The 13,420-nt window shown below is 35.7% G+C and overlaps 1 protein-coding gene across 1 annotated transcript; it reads right to left on the bottom strand.

Moving 5' to 3' along the window:
* Positions 1-3,053: 3,053 nt before the first annotated feature.
* Positions 3,054-9,954, bottom strand: LOC123522913 (RIIa domain-containing protein 1-like). The gene is made up of 3 exons (XM_045300429.2): positions 9,791-9,954; positions 6,797-6,873; positions 3,054-4,414 (listed from the first exon to the last, which is right to left on the bottom strand). Exons 1-3 carry the CDS (start codon positions 9,917-9,919, stop codon positions 4,270-4,272), a joined length of 351 nt encoding a protein of 116 aa, XP_045156364.1. The 5' UTR covers positions 9,920-9,954; the 3' UTR covers positions 3,054-4,269.
* Between the last annotated feature and the right edge of the window lie 3,466 nt (positions 9,955-13,420).

The following is a 13,420-nucleotide window of genomic DNA, read 5'->3' as shown; positions in this document are numbered from 1 at the left end:
TATTACATTCAATTCGATGTCATATTGCGAACACTAGTCAGGAAAAATTTGAAGCACGATACTCTTACTTTGTCGTCTAAATCAAAAGAAGCAAAGCCGCTGAACATGATTAGCAATTGTAACTCTGGAGAATCAAATTGTTAAATACCCCTAACATCTCTGAGAGGTTTACCAATAATGCTGCTCTTGACCTGTCTTTTTTTCTCACAGAATAATGCAATGTGCAAAACAATTGTGTTTGTGAGTAAGGCACAATTTGCTCACTTTACTTCGTAATTTCTGGAGAATAACTTACAAAGCAGTGTAAATGCTGAGGCACATTGTATATGGTATGTTTTAAACTGACGACTAAATCCCCATAGCATGCATGACTCATATTTTGAAACCTAACAGACTGGCATCGCATAAAATTCTATTTCGCCAATTGAATTCCGGCTGATTTGACAATCTTTTTCCATGCGTGCGATAATGGAATAATTCCAGTGTCCATGTACTTTCTCAAGTAACTGCTTAATCCGTAGAGCCACATTATTTTATACATGTCGGAAACAAAGCCCGACACTTTTCTTGGTTCTAGCATATAGGACGTCAGTCTTAATGCAAACACGTGTTTGATCTTAAATTCTGTATTTAGGCGATACAACAAACCAAAGAAACTGAGAAGATTCCTCTTATCAATAACACTCAATAACTCGCTCCCATACAATGCCCGCGATACCACTGTTGCGGGTATATAGTCCATGTTTTTTGTATCCCGCAATCCGCAGTGCTGTAGAAAATCTTACGAAGTTTAGTTCAACTTTCGTCTATATTTTCGTTTAATGATAGTGACTTATTACACGACACTCCCAGGTGTAAATAATTATTGGGTTCGGTGATTTCCTTGTCTCCAAGTTCCAATACACTCGATATTTTACTTCTATCATTGAAAACAACAACATTGCACTGTTAATGATTATTTCAATGATGTAAGTTTTATAAATTATTTAGTCTCAGAAATAAAGTAAACACCCGGTATATGATTCTGGTAATTATTCTTATATTTTCATTCTTGTATCATTTGTACTAATTTCGAAGTTTCTTTAATAAAAGTCGATTCTCTGGATTTAGAACTTTATATGACGGTCATTGTCAGTATAAGTTTTATCATTGTTACAGGCGTTTTCCAGTTTTACTGATTTCCGGAAAGACTGCAGTGATCCGGGACGAAATTTTCTTTAAAAAACTATTGCATAACTTAAAAATAAAGAGGCTGCCCTAAGATGACCGATACTGTTCACAAAGTTTGATACAGATGCATGACAAGCTGTTCGTTACAAGGAGTCTTTCAAAGGTATGTAATTTTTAGCTCTAGTGGACCCTAAAAGGGGCCAAGTGCCCTTACTTGAACAAATTTGGGAGAGGACCTTATACATGTAGTAATGCTACAGAACAGGTTTTATGAAGATCCATCAAGCTGTTCCTGAGAAGTTGTTAAAGGGTTTTTATTTTTATTTTTAGCTCTAGTCGTCCTCATAAGGGACCAAGAGCCTCCATTTGAACAAATTTGGAATAGAACCTTATAAATAATGCTTAAGACAGAGTCTTATGAAGATCCATCTAGTGTAAAGAAGTCATTTAAATTTATTTCTATTTTTAGCTATAGCATCCCAAAAAGCGTCCAATTTAAATGCCCGCAACTGAAAAAAGTTAAGACAGGACCTTATAATGATGCTACAGACCAAGTCTGATGATGATCCATCAAGCAGTTCATGAGAAGTCATTTAAACATATTTCTTTTTATTAGCTCTAGTGGGCCATGACAAGGGGACAAATTCCCCTATTTAAATTAATTTGGGAGAGGTCCTTATAATAATGCAACAGACCAAGTCTGATGATGATCCATGAAGCAGTTCATGAGAAGTCATTTAAACACATTTCTTTTTTTTAGCTCTAGTGGGCCCTGACAGGGGGACAAGTTCCCCCATTTAAATCAATTTGGGAGAGGTCCTTATAATAATGCAACAGACTAAGTCTGATGAAGATCCATCAAGTAGTTGATGAGAAGTTGTTTAAATGTGTTTTTCTCTATTTTTTAACTATGACATCTACTGAACCATTTGTACAAATTTGATGGAGGTTCATGCCAAGATGCTACAGACCAAATTTGGTATAATTCTGGCCAGTAGTATCAGAGGAGATGTTTAAGTAAAAAAGTTGATGCAGGACAGACCATCCACCTGTACTAATAGCTCATCCTCACTGAAGTTCAGGTGAGTTGAAATAATATTCAAACAAGAAGCTGCGTTCAATAAACTCTTGATGCCCCCGGTGGCGTCATTGTCGATAGATTTTCCAAAACGAGGTCATCTGGAGTGCAAAAGTAATGTAATGTAAATTAATCTTTAAACCCCAACTTCCTTGTGCATGTACAGTCAAACCTGTACTAAGCAGCCAACTAAGGGTGCAACACAATCCTGCTCTATAACGTAGGTTGCTGCTTAATAAGATATGTTGCTGATAAATACAGGAGGATGCAATAGCAGGTCAAGCTGTTCCTGAGAAGCTGTTTAAAGGTTTTTATTTTCATTTTTAGCTCTAGTGGCCTCTACAAGGGACCAGGTCGACGAGCCTCCATTTGAACAAATCTGGAATAGGACCTTATAAATGATGCTAAAGAGTCTTATGAAGATGCATCAAGTGGTTCACAAAAAGAAGTCAATTTATTTCTATTTTTAGCTCTAGCAGCACAAAAAGGGTCCAATTTAAGTGTCCCCACTTGAAAAAATTTAAGACAGGACCTTATAATGATGCTACAGACCAAGTCTGATGAAGATCCCATTTGTTCGAATTTGTTAGATGTTCATACCAGGATGCTACAGACTAAATTTGAAGTAATTCTGGCCAGAAGTTTCAGAGGAGATGTTTAAGTAAAAATGTTGATACAGGACAGACCATCCACCTGTACTAATAGCTCATCCTCACTGTAGTTCTAACTTCAGGTGAGTTAAAATAATATGCAAAAAAATATCAGAGCATAATGGGAAAATCAAGTGATAAATAATCGAAACAAGTTGTTTTTAGCACACTGAATTTCTTCTCATTACTATCTACCAATTTATTTGTAGTAAGTAACAGTCTTACAAAAACATAAAATAATTTAATAAAAGTACAAAAAGGGGAGATAAATCAATAACATTTATCTGGAGTGCAAAAGTTATTCAAGGTAAATTAACCTTTAACCCCAACTTGTTCCGTGTGCATGTACAGTCCAACCTGTATTAAGCAGCCAACTAAGGGTGCAACAAAATCTTGCTGTATAAGGTAGGTTGCTGCTTAAAAGTCAAGTTGAAATAAGAACAAATTGCCAGTCTGGGAATTAGCATACTAGCTGTTTAAGACTTGTGGCTGATAAATACAGGAAGCTGCTAATGCAGGTTCAACTGTATATCATAACTTTTCACTGTCAATTAATCTTCTTATTTTGTTATTTCCTTCCAGCTATATCAAGCATTGGTGTTCTTTTCTCTTTTCTTAAGTTTAAAGTTTAGAAGTATAACACAGAAATATTTATAAAACGAACAACATCTTTACTAACAATCTACCTGACCATTACAAAGTAACATGTTTTGCCGCAAATTGTCCTGTACGACTAGATACTTAAAATATTCTGAAAAAGTTGTTCCCCTTTAAAAATGAATGCCATTTTAAAGAGAATTGAAAAAAAAAACAATTGCTGAAAATAGCTCCACCTAGTTATGTGAAATTTCAACACTGGAACATTATTGCAGATGCATCAAAACCAACATATATGTAACATATACGTACTGTTCTTTAAAAAAAAGGTGAGTTTTTAAAGGCATTTAACTTTCCAAAAATATGACCCCTTTATGCAGTCCTTTTCAGGAATTCACTGTATATATCAGCACACTGACAATAATTATTGTTTTGAGTAATATACATGTTTTACACACTGTTCAATTTTCATGTGAATCTACAACTTTGTGTTGTTTGAATTTTTTCCTCAAAATGGAAGGCTAAGCGTTAAATTTCTTTGTTACTTTGTCCTGGAGCCATGTAATATACAATAATTCAAGTTTCTTTGTTACCAGTACTTTGTCCATCGATCTTATACCAAAAAAAATTTATCTCATCTAGAATACACAGGGTAATAAGTTTTTTCTATCCCCTACACAGAGTCTACAGTCTAGTCATATTCATCATAAATTTATATCCGTTTGATGTTAGATATTTTTATTGCTTTTCAAACTTCACATGTAAAACACACAACTACACTTTTTGTAAGAATTTGTTCTGTTTGATACGCTGTTGTCTGTCCTCTAATTTTCTTTCTATTCTTGTTGGTAATTCTTCATCTGTGAAATGGTCAGCAGCAAATTCACGTATATTTTCTGGTCTACGTGTCAAAACATCCCTGAAACATAGAAAACATTTATGTATATTTTTGGACTTTATTGCCTGCTAAATATAAGCCGCACCATGAGAAAACCAATATACATGTAGTGCATTTGCGACCAGCATGGATCCAGACCAGCCTGCACATACACGCAGTCTGGCCAAGATCCATGCTGTTTGCTTTCAAATATTATTGCAATTAGAGAAACCATTAGCAAACAGCATGGATCCTGACCAGACTGCGCGAATGCACTGATGCTGGTCGCAATCGCACTATGTTGGTTTTCTCATGGTGCGGCTCATATCTTGTTTAATGAAGTGGACCCCTAATTACGCTTGACAATTTCCATGTGATTTTGTACTATTATTAGTCAATTCAGTATTTGTTGAACGTGAATGTATTGTAAACGCACACATTTTCGCTGGGACAAAATTGTGCAAATTTAAAATTTTGAGTATGTTCGCAAGGTTTAATTTTTAGAAAAATTGTAAAAATTAGTATCCTACGTACTTGACTTTGAATTATACTTATAGTGAATATTCATGCGAGGATTAATTTTCACTAGATATAGGGCCTCAAGTTTTGTTAACAATATATCAATCCAAACTAAAGGTATTGAGAGAAAACCATTTTTCTACTTGTAGTAACAGTGACCTTAAACCCTTCCACCCGAAATGTGATCCCAACTGTCATCACCATCTAAGCTACTTGCACACCAAGTTTCACCACCATGTCTCATTCCTTACTTAATTTAATAAGTGGAAACCATTTTCCTATTGTTAGTGACAGTTATCTTGACCTTAACCAGAGTGACCCAAAATACCACTCAAACTTTGTCTCAATAAGAGGCACCTGCACACCAAGTTTGTTAACAATAGGCTGTATATCATGTATATGGGTTCCAAAATTATTAAGTTATTAAGCAGAAACAAACTGAACCATTCTAATTACAAGGTGTTTTTTTTTTAAAACCTGGTTAACAAGAGCTGTCCACAAGACAGCCAATGGTCAACTATTCGAATTGTTGTCCCAGAAGCAGGAATATTACCCTAAATATTAAAATATCTATAGACTCTATTAGAGTTTCAATCTATAGTATCTGCATTAGTTTTGGAAACAGTAACTTACATGCAAAACTTAACCAGAAGTTTGAAGTTCAAAAGGGGACATAATTTGGCCAAAATGCACGTCAGACTTATGGGACTCGATGCTATCAACTAGTTCTATACCTTTAAACACACAATGTGAAGTTTCAATTCAATATCTGCATTTGTTTTGGAGATAGTATTCATCATAGTAACTTGCACCCAAATTTTTAACAAGGATTTTGTAAGTCCAAAAGGGGACATAATCTGCCCAAAATAAATGTCAGAGTTATGGGACTTGATGCTATCAACTAGTTTTATAACCCCAAGGACACATGTGAAGTTTCAATTAGATATCTGCATTAGTTTTGGAGATAGTAACTTGCATGTAAAACTTTAATCAGGATTTTCCAAGTCCAATAGGGGGCAAATTTTGGCCAAAATACATGTCAGAGTTATGGGACTTGACCCAGTGAGGTTGGTGATTGACCTAGAAAAAGAAAAAAATAAGTTTCAAAGCTATATGCCTTTAAATGATAGCCATATGTACTTGCATGCAAAACTTCAACAGTGTGACGCCGATGCCAGGGTGAGTAGAATAGCTAGACTATTCTTCAAATAGTCAATCCAGTGGTTCACAAAGTAGAGATTTTACAATGTATTCCAGTGACCTTCTTTTTCCCTCTAAGATGATGACTCTGATTGAACAAAGACAAACATTTCAATTTAATTAATACCACTATAATAGAACAGATGGCCTACAGTTTATAGAATGCTTACAAAGTTTTTTCAATTTAATTTGACCAGTATATGTACAGTGACCCAGATTCAACAGCAGCTGATCCAGTTTTGCACTTGACCTAGATTCCAAGAATAAAAGCATTCTGATAAGGTTTAATTAATTAACAATTTTGACTAGTTGAAGGGACATAACTCTGCTATTAATGAAGCAATCTAGCACATTATCACATATGAGCTAAAGTTTTATAATCAAAACCAATTCTTTTATGTTACTTTAAGATAATTCAAGATATCTGGCCAGTTTAATGTGTTTACAACATTAAATATGATGAACTCAGCAGCAGTCTTGCAAATTATTGAACTTAAAGAAGATTTTGTGGCCATACTGTATATTCTGTGCAAGTTTTCTGATGTATCTAGTAATTGTTTACAATAAAATTTTTGACTGATAACAAACTAAGAGTGATCACACTTATAGCTCTCCCTTGAGCACTTTGTGCTAAGGGGAGGTAACACAATGTTTTGCCAAGTGTTTCAGTAACAGCCCATTTTCGATACAAGATATCAAACTTACTGTAGGAAGCCTGAAATGAGACATTCCACCTCTGGGTGTTCACGTAGATACCTCTCATTCTCTATCCGGGTTTTAATCTGTAAGAAAAAAAAGACTGCTTCAAAGGTTTATAAAAATGAAAATTAAAACAACAACAAAATCTATTTAGCATTTAGCAGAATGTACTTTTTTCAATATAAGAGTCAACGCAATGGAGACACATTTTGTAATTTCTTGTAAAAGCTGACACTTTAAAACAAAAAGTGTATTTTGTTAAACCAAACTAGAACTGTGTTAACCATTATATACATACTTTTATAAAAGATATCACATTATACCACCCTCTTCTTTGATTTTTTTAATCAGTGACTAGTATTTTTGCCATCTGTTTAACAATACCATATCAGCAGATGGTATCAGTTTTGTTTCATCTTTTGAAAAAGGAATGGGAGAAATTCTATACATGTCCTTGTACTTTTCAAATTTCACTTTCATGAGTGGCACTTACTGGATTACCTTTTGGACTTATAAATTAAAATTATATTTATGTTGCTACAATAGGAAGTACCAATGAGATGACTGTAATCAAGTCATGATTACGTTTAACCTACAGAAATTCAATGCCTTAACCCTTAGCCTGCTGGCGGCAAGTGATTCTGCCTTTGCGACCACTGTGCAGACCAAGATCAGCCTGCATATCCGTGCAGTCTGATCATGGTCTGCACTGTTCGCTATTCAGTCAGTAAATTTTTAGTAAACACCCCTTCAAATGATAAATGGTACTGCCCAAATTGGAAGATGGACCAGTTCATTATAGAAATTTAGCATGGTAAGGGTTAAAGGAGATTTTTTGTCCATTAGATTATGGTTAGAATGTATGCTGGTTATGGTTGGATTATCATATGGTAGATGTAAATGAATTATATTGGACATTCAGCAAAAACACACTTAATGACATGACAAACCATACGCACTATCTATGTTATTTAAGAAATAATATCTCATTTAAGTGATTTGTCACTGAATAAATCATTGTTTGGAGTTTAGATGCAAAGGAATTACAGCCCTCCTGATATAACAATACCCTTCTGAACTTAGTGAACTAACATGTTTCCAGCAATCTTAAAGTACATCCTTAATGGCATTCATTAAATATTTGCCCCTTTTCAATCGGTTTCTTTTCCAGCACACCGCTATGCCGTTTGACGCCATTACATAATGACTGTGACGTCAGAACAATGAATTGTATCATTATTCACTGTTTTCAGCCTTCTTTTTTTATGGAAAATGAATCGGATCATGTCAGAATATTTTACAATAAATAATCGACACAGAACAGTCTGTTTCATATTCCAATTAACAGACACAAGTTAAAGAAAATCTTCAATATATCGATATTCTCGTATAGGTTATTAACTTTGTGGAATATTAAATTGGAAGTGTCTAGGGGTACGGATTCGTACCTGTTGAATCTGATTCTAGGGGTACGGATCCGTACCTCTAGACAAGCCTGTTATGGGTTTTCTAGGGGTACGGACCTCCTTTTTCTACAGATTTAGGGTTATTTATATCTTAAATTTTGTTGAAAATGAAGTAACAAGTAAGACTTTACCAGTCTTCACTTAAACTTGGATCTAATTTGTTTAAAGATACCAGCGTTCATCCGATTGTTTACCTTCTCTTTCAAAACGTAAATAACCGAGGAACTCCAAATGAATACACTTTTCCGTGCCAATTAGTTTCTTGTCAAATAAACTGTTTGATAACAGCTAGATAAATGAATGAATCCTTTAATTTGAAATTTAGAAAAAATAAAATAAATAAATTAGGCATAATATAATATGCACCTTTTTATTTTGTTATTTAACAAGGTATAATGATAATCGGCACGGAACTGATTGTTTAATAATCAATTTAGCGACATTAAGTAAATGCAGTTGTTTGTGAAAACGTCCCTCGTATCTTGTAACGGCTACCAAATGTGTGGAAAACATAAATACACTACAGTTTATGGGTTAACTATCAATTAAAAATATTTTTCCCCATCATATTTAATATTATTTTGTTTAATCTTTATACCTTTTTTTTTTCTGCCAGTTCGTATCCTCGTGATTTATTTGGTGGACCTCGGTTATTTACTTTCCGAAAGAAAATGTAAAAAATCGAATAATTGTTGTTAATCTGTAAACCATTTAGATCCAAGTTTAAGGTAAATTCTGATGAAGTGTTATTTGTTATTTCATTTTCACCAAAATTTGAAATGTAAATGGCCCTTAATCTCTATAAAAATGGAGGTCCGTACCCCTAGAAAACCCCTAACAGGCTTGTCTAGAGGTATGGATCCGTACCTCTAGAATCAGATTCTAGAGGTACGGATCCGTACCCCTAGACACTTCCTATTAAATTACTTAAATACCATAATTATTATTTTAAAAATAGTTTGTCAAAACGTAACTTAATAGTTTGTCAATAGTACAGCAGCAATTCCATAAGAAGAGGGGCTTAAAAAGGGTTTTACAACCTTCCACCAGAGCCCAGAATCATCCTATAGGTATCCTACAGGTAAAACATAACTTAATGTTATTTTGTTTAATCTGTTTTGTGACAGCTTGATTTCTCGTGATTTGTTTCGAAAGAAAATATGTTAACAATCTGGCGAATGCTGGCTGGTATCTTTGAACCATCGCAAACCATTTAGATTTAAATTTTAAGTGAATGTTAAATTGTAATTCATCAGAATTTAAGATAAAATTTAAAAATAATCCTAAATATGTGGGAAAAGGAGGTCCGTACCCCTAGACAATCCTGAACAGGAAATGGTTCCCTAGACACTTCCAAAAAAGAAACTGGTTTAAAAACACACTGTCTCATGTTTTAAATGGTACAGTTTACATTATCATGTACATCTAGAAAGGGTTTTCTTTAAAAAAAAATAGAATGGGACTGAATAACCAAATTTCGACCCCCAAATACGGAAAAAATATCACTGATTTTGTAGTTAAAATGCAGTGTCACCTTGTACTTATTCAGTTTTTCTTGCTGTTCTTTGCTTAATGCGCCAAGGTTTCCTTCTCCACCCACATCGTACGGCTCCATACCATGAGGAGCATTTTGTTGCGGTTGTTGATGTTTTGGGTCAGCCATTTCCAAGCGCCTGTCAATTTTTTCAAGCGTCTAATTGTCATGGTGACGACATTGCTAAAATCCCGTATCCGTATTAATTTTTAATTTCAGTCTGACTCGTGACGTAATAATCACTTTCAGTTCATTTATTTCAAAAATTCTGTAAATAAAATAATTTCTATCTATCTAATACACGATGTGCATTTACAAGCATTGAATATTGTTGACAGTGTTAAAAGAAGAATTGACAGATGAAAGCAATTTAAAAACAGGTCTACCATGTTAAGCATTGTGTGCAAGTTTGGTCATATATACTGCTTAAATTGGTTCACGATGGGGGCTTGCACAAGTTGTGCTGGAAGGAAATTCCAAAGCACTATGGTGGCTGGAAGAAAAGAGTACTTATAGTAATTACAGGGAGTGAGGATCTGGGTATAGGAGTTGTCTTGTTAGACGGGATTGGGGCTGACATAAGGAGGAAGTGGTACAACAACATAACCATTCACTATTTTATAGAACATAAGGAGGCGTGAATCAAATCTCATATTTTCAAGGGTATGTCATCTCAGCTAATTTAGCATGTTTGTGACACTGCTGTAAGGGGAGTAGTCATGATTAACCCATCGCGCAGCCCTCCGCTGAATCATTTCGATCTGGTGAATGTTATATCGGGTATATGGGCGCTCCAAACGCAGCTAGCATATTCCAGCTGTGGCCTGACTAGAGCTTTATAAGCTAATTCCCGAACTTTTGGGTTTTTGCATTGGATATTTCGCTTAAAGAAGTTAAGTGTTCGGATAGCTTTGGACGTGACTGAATTGATATGTTTATTTCAGTTAAGATCTGAGGATATAGTGACCCAAAGATACTTTTCATCAGGAACTGTTTCCAAGACTTGACCATGGAGTATATACTTTGATCTGAAAGAGTTTTTTGATCTTGTTATGTTCATAACTGTGCATTTTGAGGGATTAAACTCCATGTCCCACTTACTTTCCCATAACTGTAACCTATTCAAGTCTTGCTGGAGGATGTTTTCTTGGGCAGAACTATTTACAGTTAAATAGACAGCAGTGTCATCGGCGAATAATCGGACCTATGAAATCAGATTTTCAGGCAGGTCATTTATATTGAGTAAGAATAGAAGAGGGCCTAGGACGGAACCCTGTGGGACTCCGTACGTTACTGGAACTTCATCTGGTGCTTCACCATTCACACGGATGGACTGGCGCCTGCCAATCGAGAAAGACATGACCCATAGCAAGGTGGTGCCCTGAACACCATGTTGATGAAGTTTGTACAGAAGTTTCAGATGGTTAACCTTGTCGAATACTTTAGAGAAGTCCAGAAGGATTAAGTCCGTCTGCTGGCCTTGAATTAAGTTTCGAGATAGATCTTCTACAAGTTCGAGTAATTGAGTTTTGCATGACCTTTTCTTTCTGAACCCATTCTGTAAATCATAGAGGATATTGTTAACCTGGAAATGCTTGGTATTATTAGAGGCTATAATGTGTTCCAGTAACTTACAAAGAATACAAATTAGGGAAATAGGTCGGTAATTTGCAGGATTGCTTTTGTCGCCCTTCTTAAATAGAGGAGTGACATTGGCCTTGGACCAGTCAGCTGGGATAGTGCCCGTGTCAAGAGACATTTGGAAGAGCTTTGTATCTAGTGGTGAGATTTGTTCACTAAGATTTTTAAGAAGGATCGGCTTTAGACCATCGGGACCACATGCTTTGTCTATTTTAAGGGAAGAGAGGAGTTTCTGAAAACCATTTATGCCGTTGTGACCTTTGCATCTGCATCATTATTGTTGTCAATTTGATGTAGATAGTTTAATCAACATTATGATTTTCGACAATTTTTGCCATTGGTGCTATTTAACCTGTAAAACCGATTACTTGACGGCTAGACACTCCCTAAAATATAAAGATCTCTCAAAAAACCTGTTTTGTTTTCTAAATGTTGTCAGTTAGTGCTATTACTCGGGTAATGTGCAATGCCTGTGACTTGACATATCATATCACACAAAAACAAGCACATGAGAAAAATATTTTTCTTTAATCCATTAGATCATGATTGTGTTATAACAATCAAAGTATGTGTGAGTATGTAAGCTTATTTATAGTCGCCACCGGTAACACATTTGGGCGACTCCTCCAGAAGACTATTAGTACTGTCAGTAGGAGGAGTGTGCAAGATACAGAAGACACTCCAATTCCAGAAGTTCCCCTGGTTCTTTAGTGTGCCAGGTGTTAAGTACCCTGACACGTGATTTTTTTTACAATGTTCGCATTTTTAGTTGGAGCGGGGGCTCGAACTCACGACCCCTGGTTTCGTAGTCAAACAGTGTTACCACTGGACCACTGCGTCTGCTCTAAGACTGGAATATACCCGCTCGCTTAGTTCAGTAGGTAGAGCGTCGGTCTACGGATCGCGGGGTCGCAAGTTTGATCCTCGGACGGAGCGTATGTTCTCTGTGACTATTTGATAAACGACATTGTGTCTGTAATCATTAGTCCTCAACCTCTGATTCATGTGGGGAAGTTGGCAGTTACTTACAGAGAACAAGTTTGTACTGGTACAGAATCCAGGAACACTGGTTAGGTTAACTGCCCGCCGTTACATGATTGAAATACTGTTGAAAAACGGCATTAAACCCAAAACAAACAAAACAAACAAAAATGGAATAACTCGATTGCGCCAAATTAATATAGCCGTTTTTTTTTGTGTCTTTGTGGACGGACTGTAAGGGGAAGTAACTAGAGGCAAGGCCATGTAGGAAGTTGATTTCAAAGGATGGTACAGTTTAATTTGCTCGAGAGACCACGTCTAATGAAAAGACCACTTGCATTCAGAGAATACATTCTTGCAGTTCATTTTTAGCTCGACTCTTCATAGAATAGTAGAGCTATTGGACTCGCCCATGCGTCGGCGTCCGCGTCCTCGTCGGCGTCCGCGTCGGCGTCCGCGTCCCGATTTGGTTAAGTTTTTGTATGTAAGCTGGTATCTCAGCAACCACTTGTGGGAATGGATTGAAACTTCACACACTTATTCACTGTGATAAACTGACTTACATTGCACAGGTTCCATAACTCTGTTTTGCTTTTTTACAAAATTATGCCCCTTTTTTGACTCAGAAATTTTTGGTTAAGGTTTTGTATGTAAGCTGGTATCTCAGTAACCACGTGTGGGAATGGATTGAAACTTCACACACTTATTTACTGTGATAAACTGACTTACATTGCACAGGTTCCATAACTCTATTTTGCTTTTTTACAAAATTATGCCCCTTTTTCGACTTAGAATTTTTTGGTTAAGGTTTTGTATGTAAGCTGGTATCTCAGTATTCACTAATGGGAATGGATTGAAACTTCACACACTTTTTCACTGTCATGATCTGACATGCACAAAGCAGGTCCCATAACTTTATTTTGCTTTTTTACAAAATTATGCCCCTTTTTCAACATAGAAATTTTTAGTTAAGTTTTTGTATGTAAGCTGGTATCTCAGTATCCGCTA

Source organism: Mercenaria mercenaria, chromosome 8, assembly GCF_021730395.1.
Source record: "Mercenaria mercenaria strain notata chromosome 8, MADL_Memer_1, whole genome shotgun sequence".
Taxonomy (NCBI): Eukaryota; Metazoa; Mollusca; class Bivalvia; order Venerida; family Veneridae; genus Mercenaria; species Mercenaria mercenaria.
The sequence above is the reverse complement of the archived record's forward strand: the minus strand, read 5'-3'. Positions and strand labels throughout refer to the sequence as shown.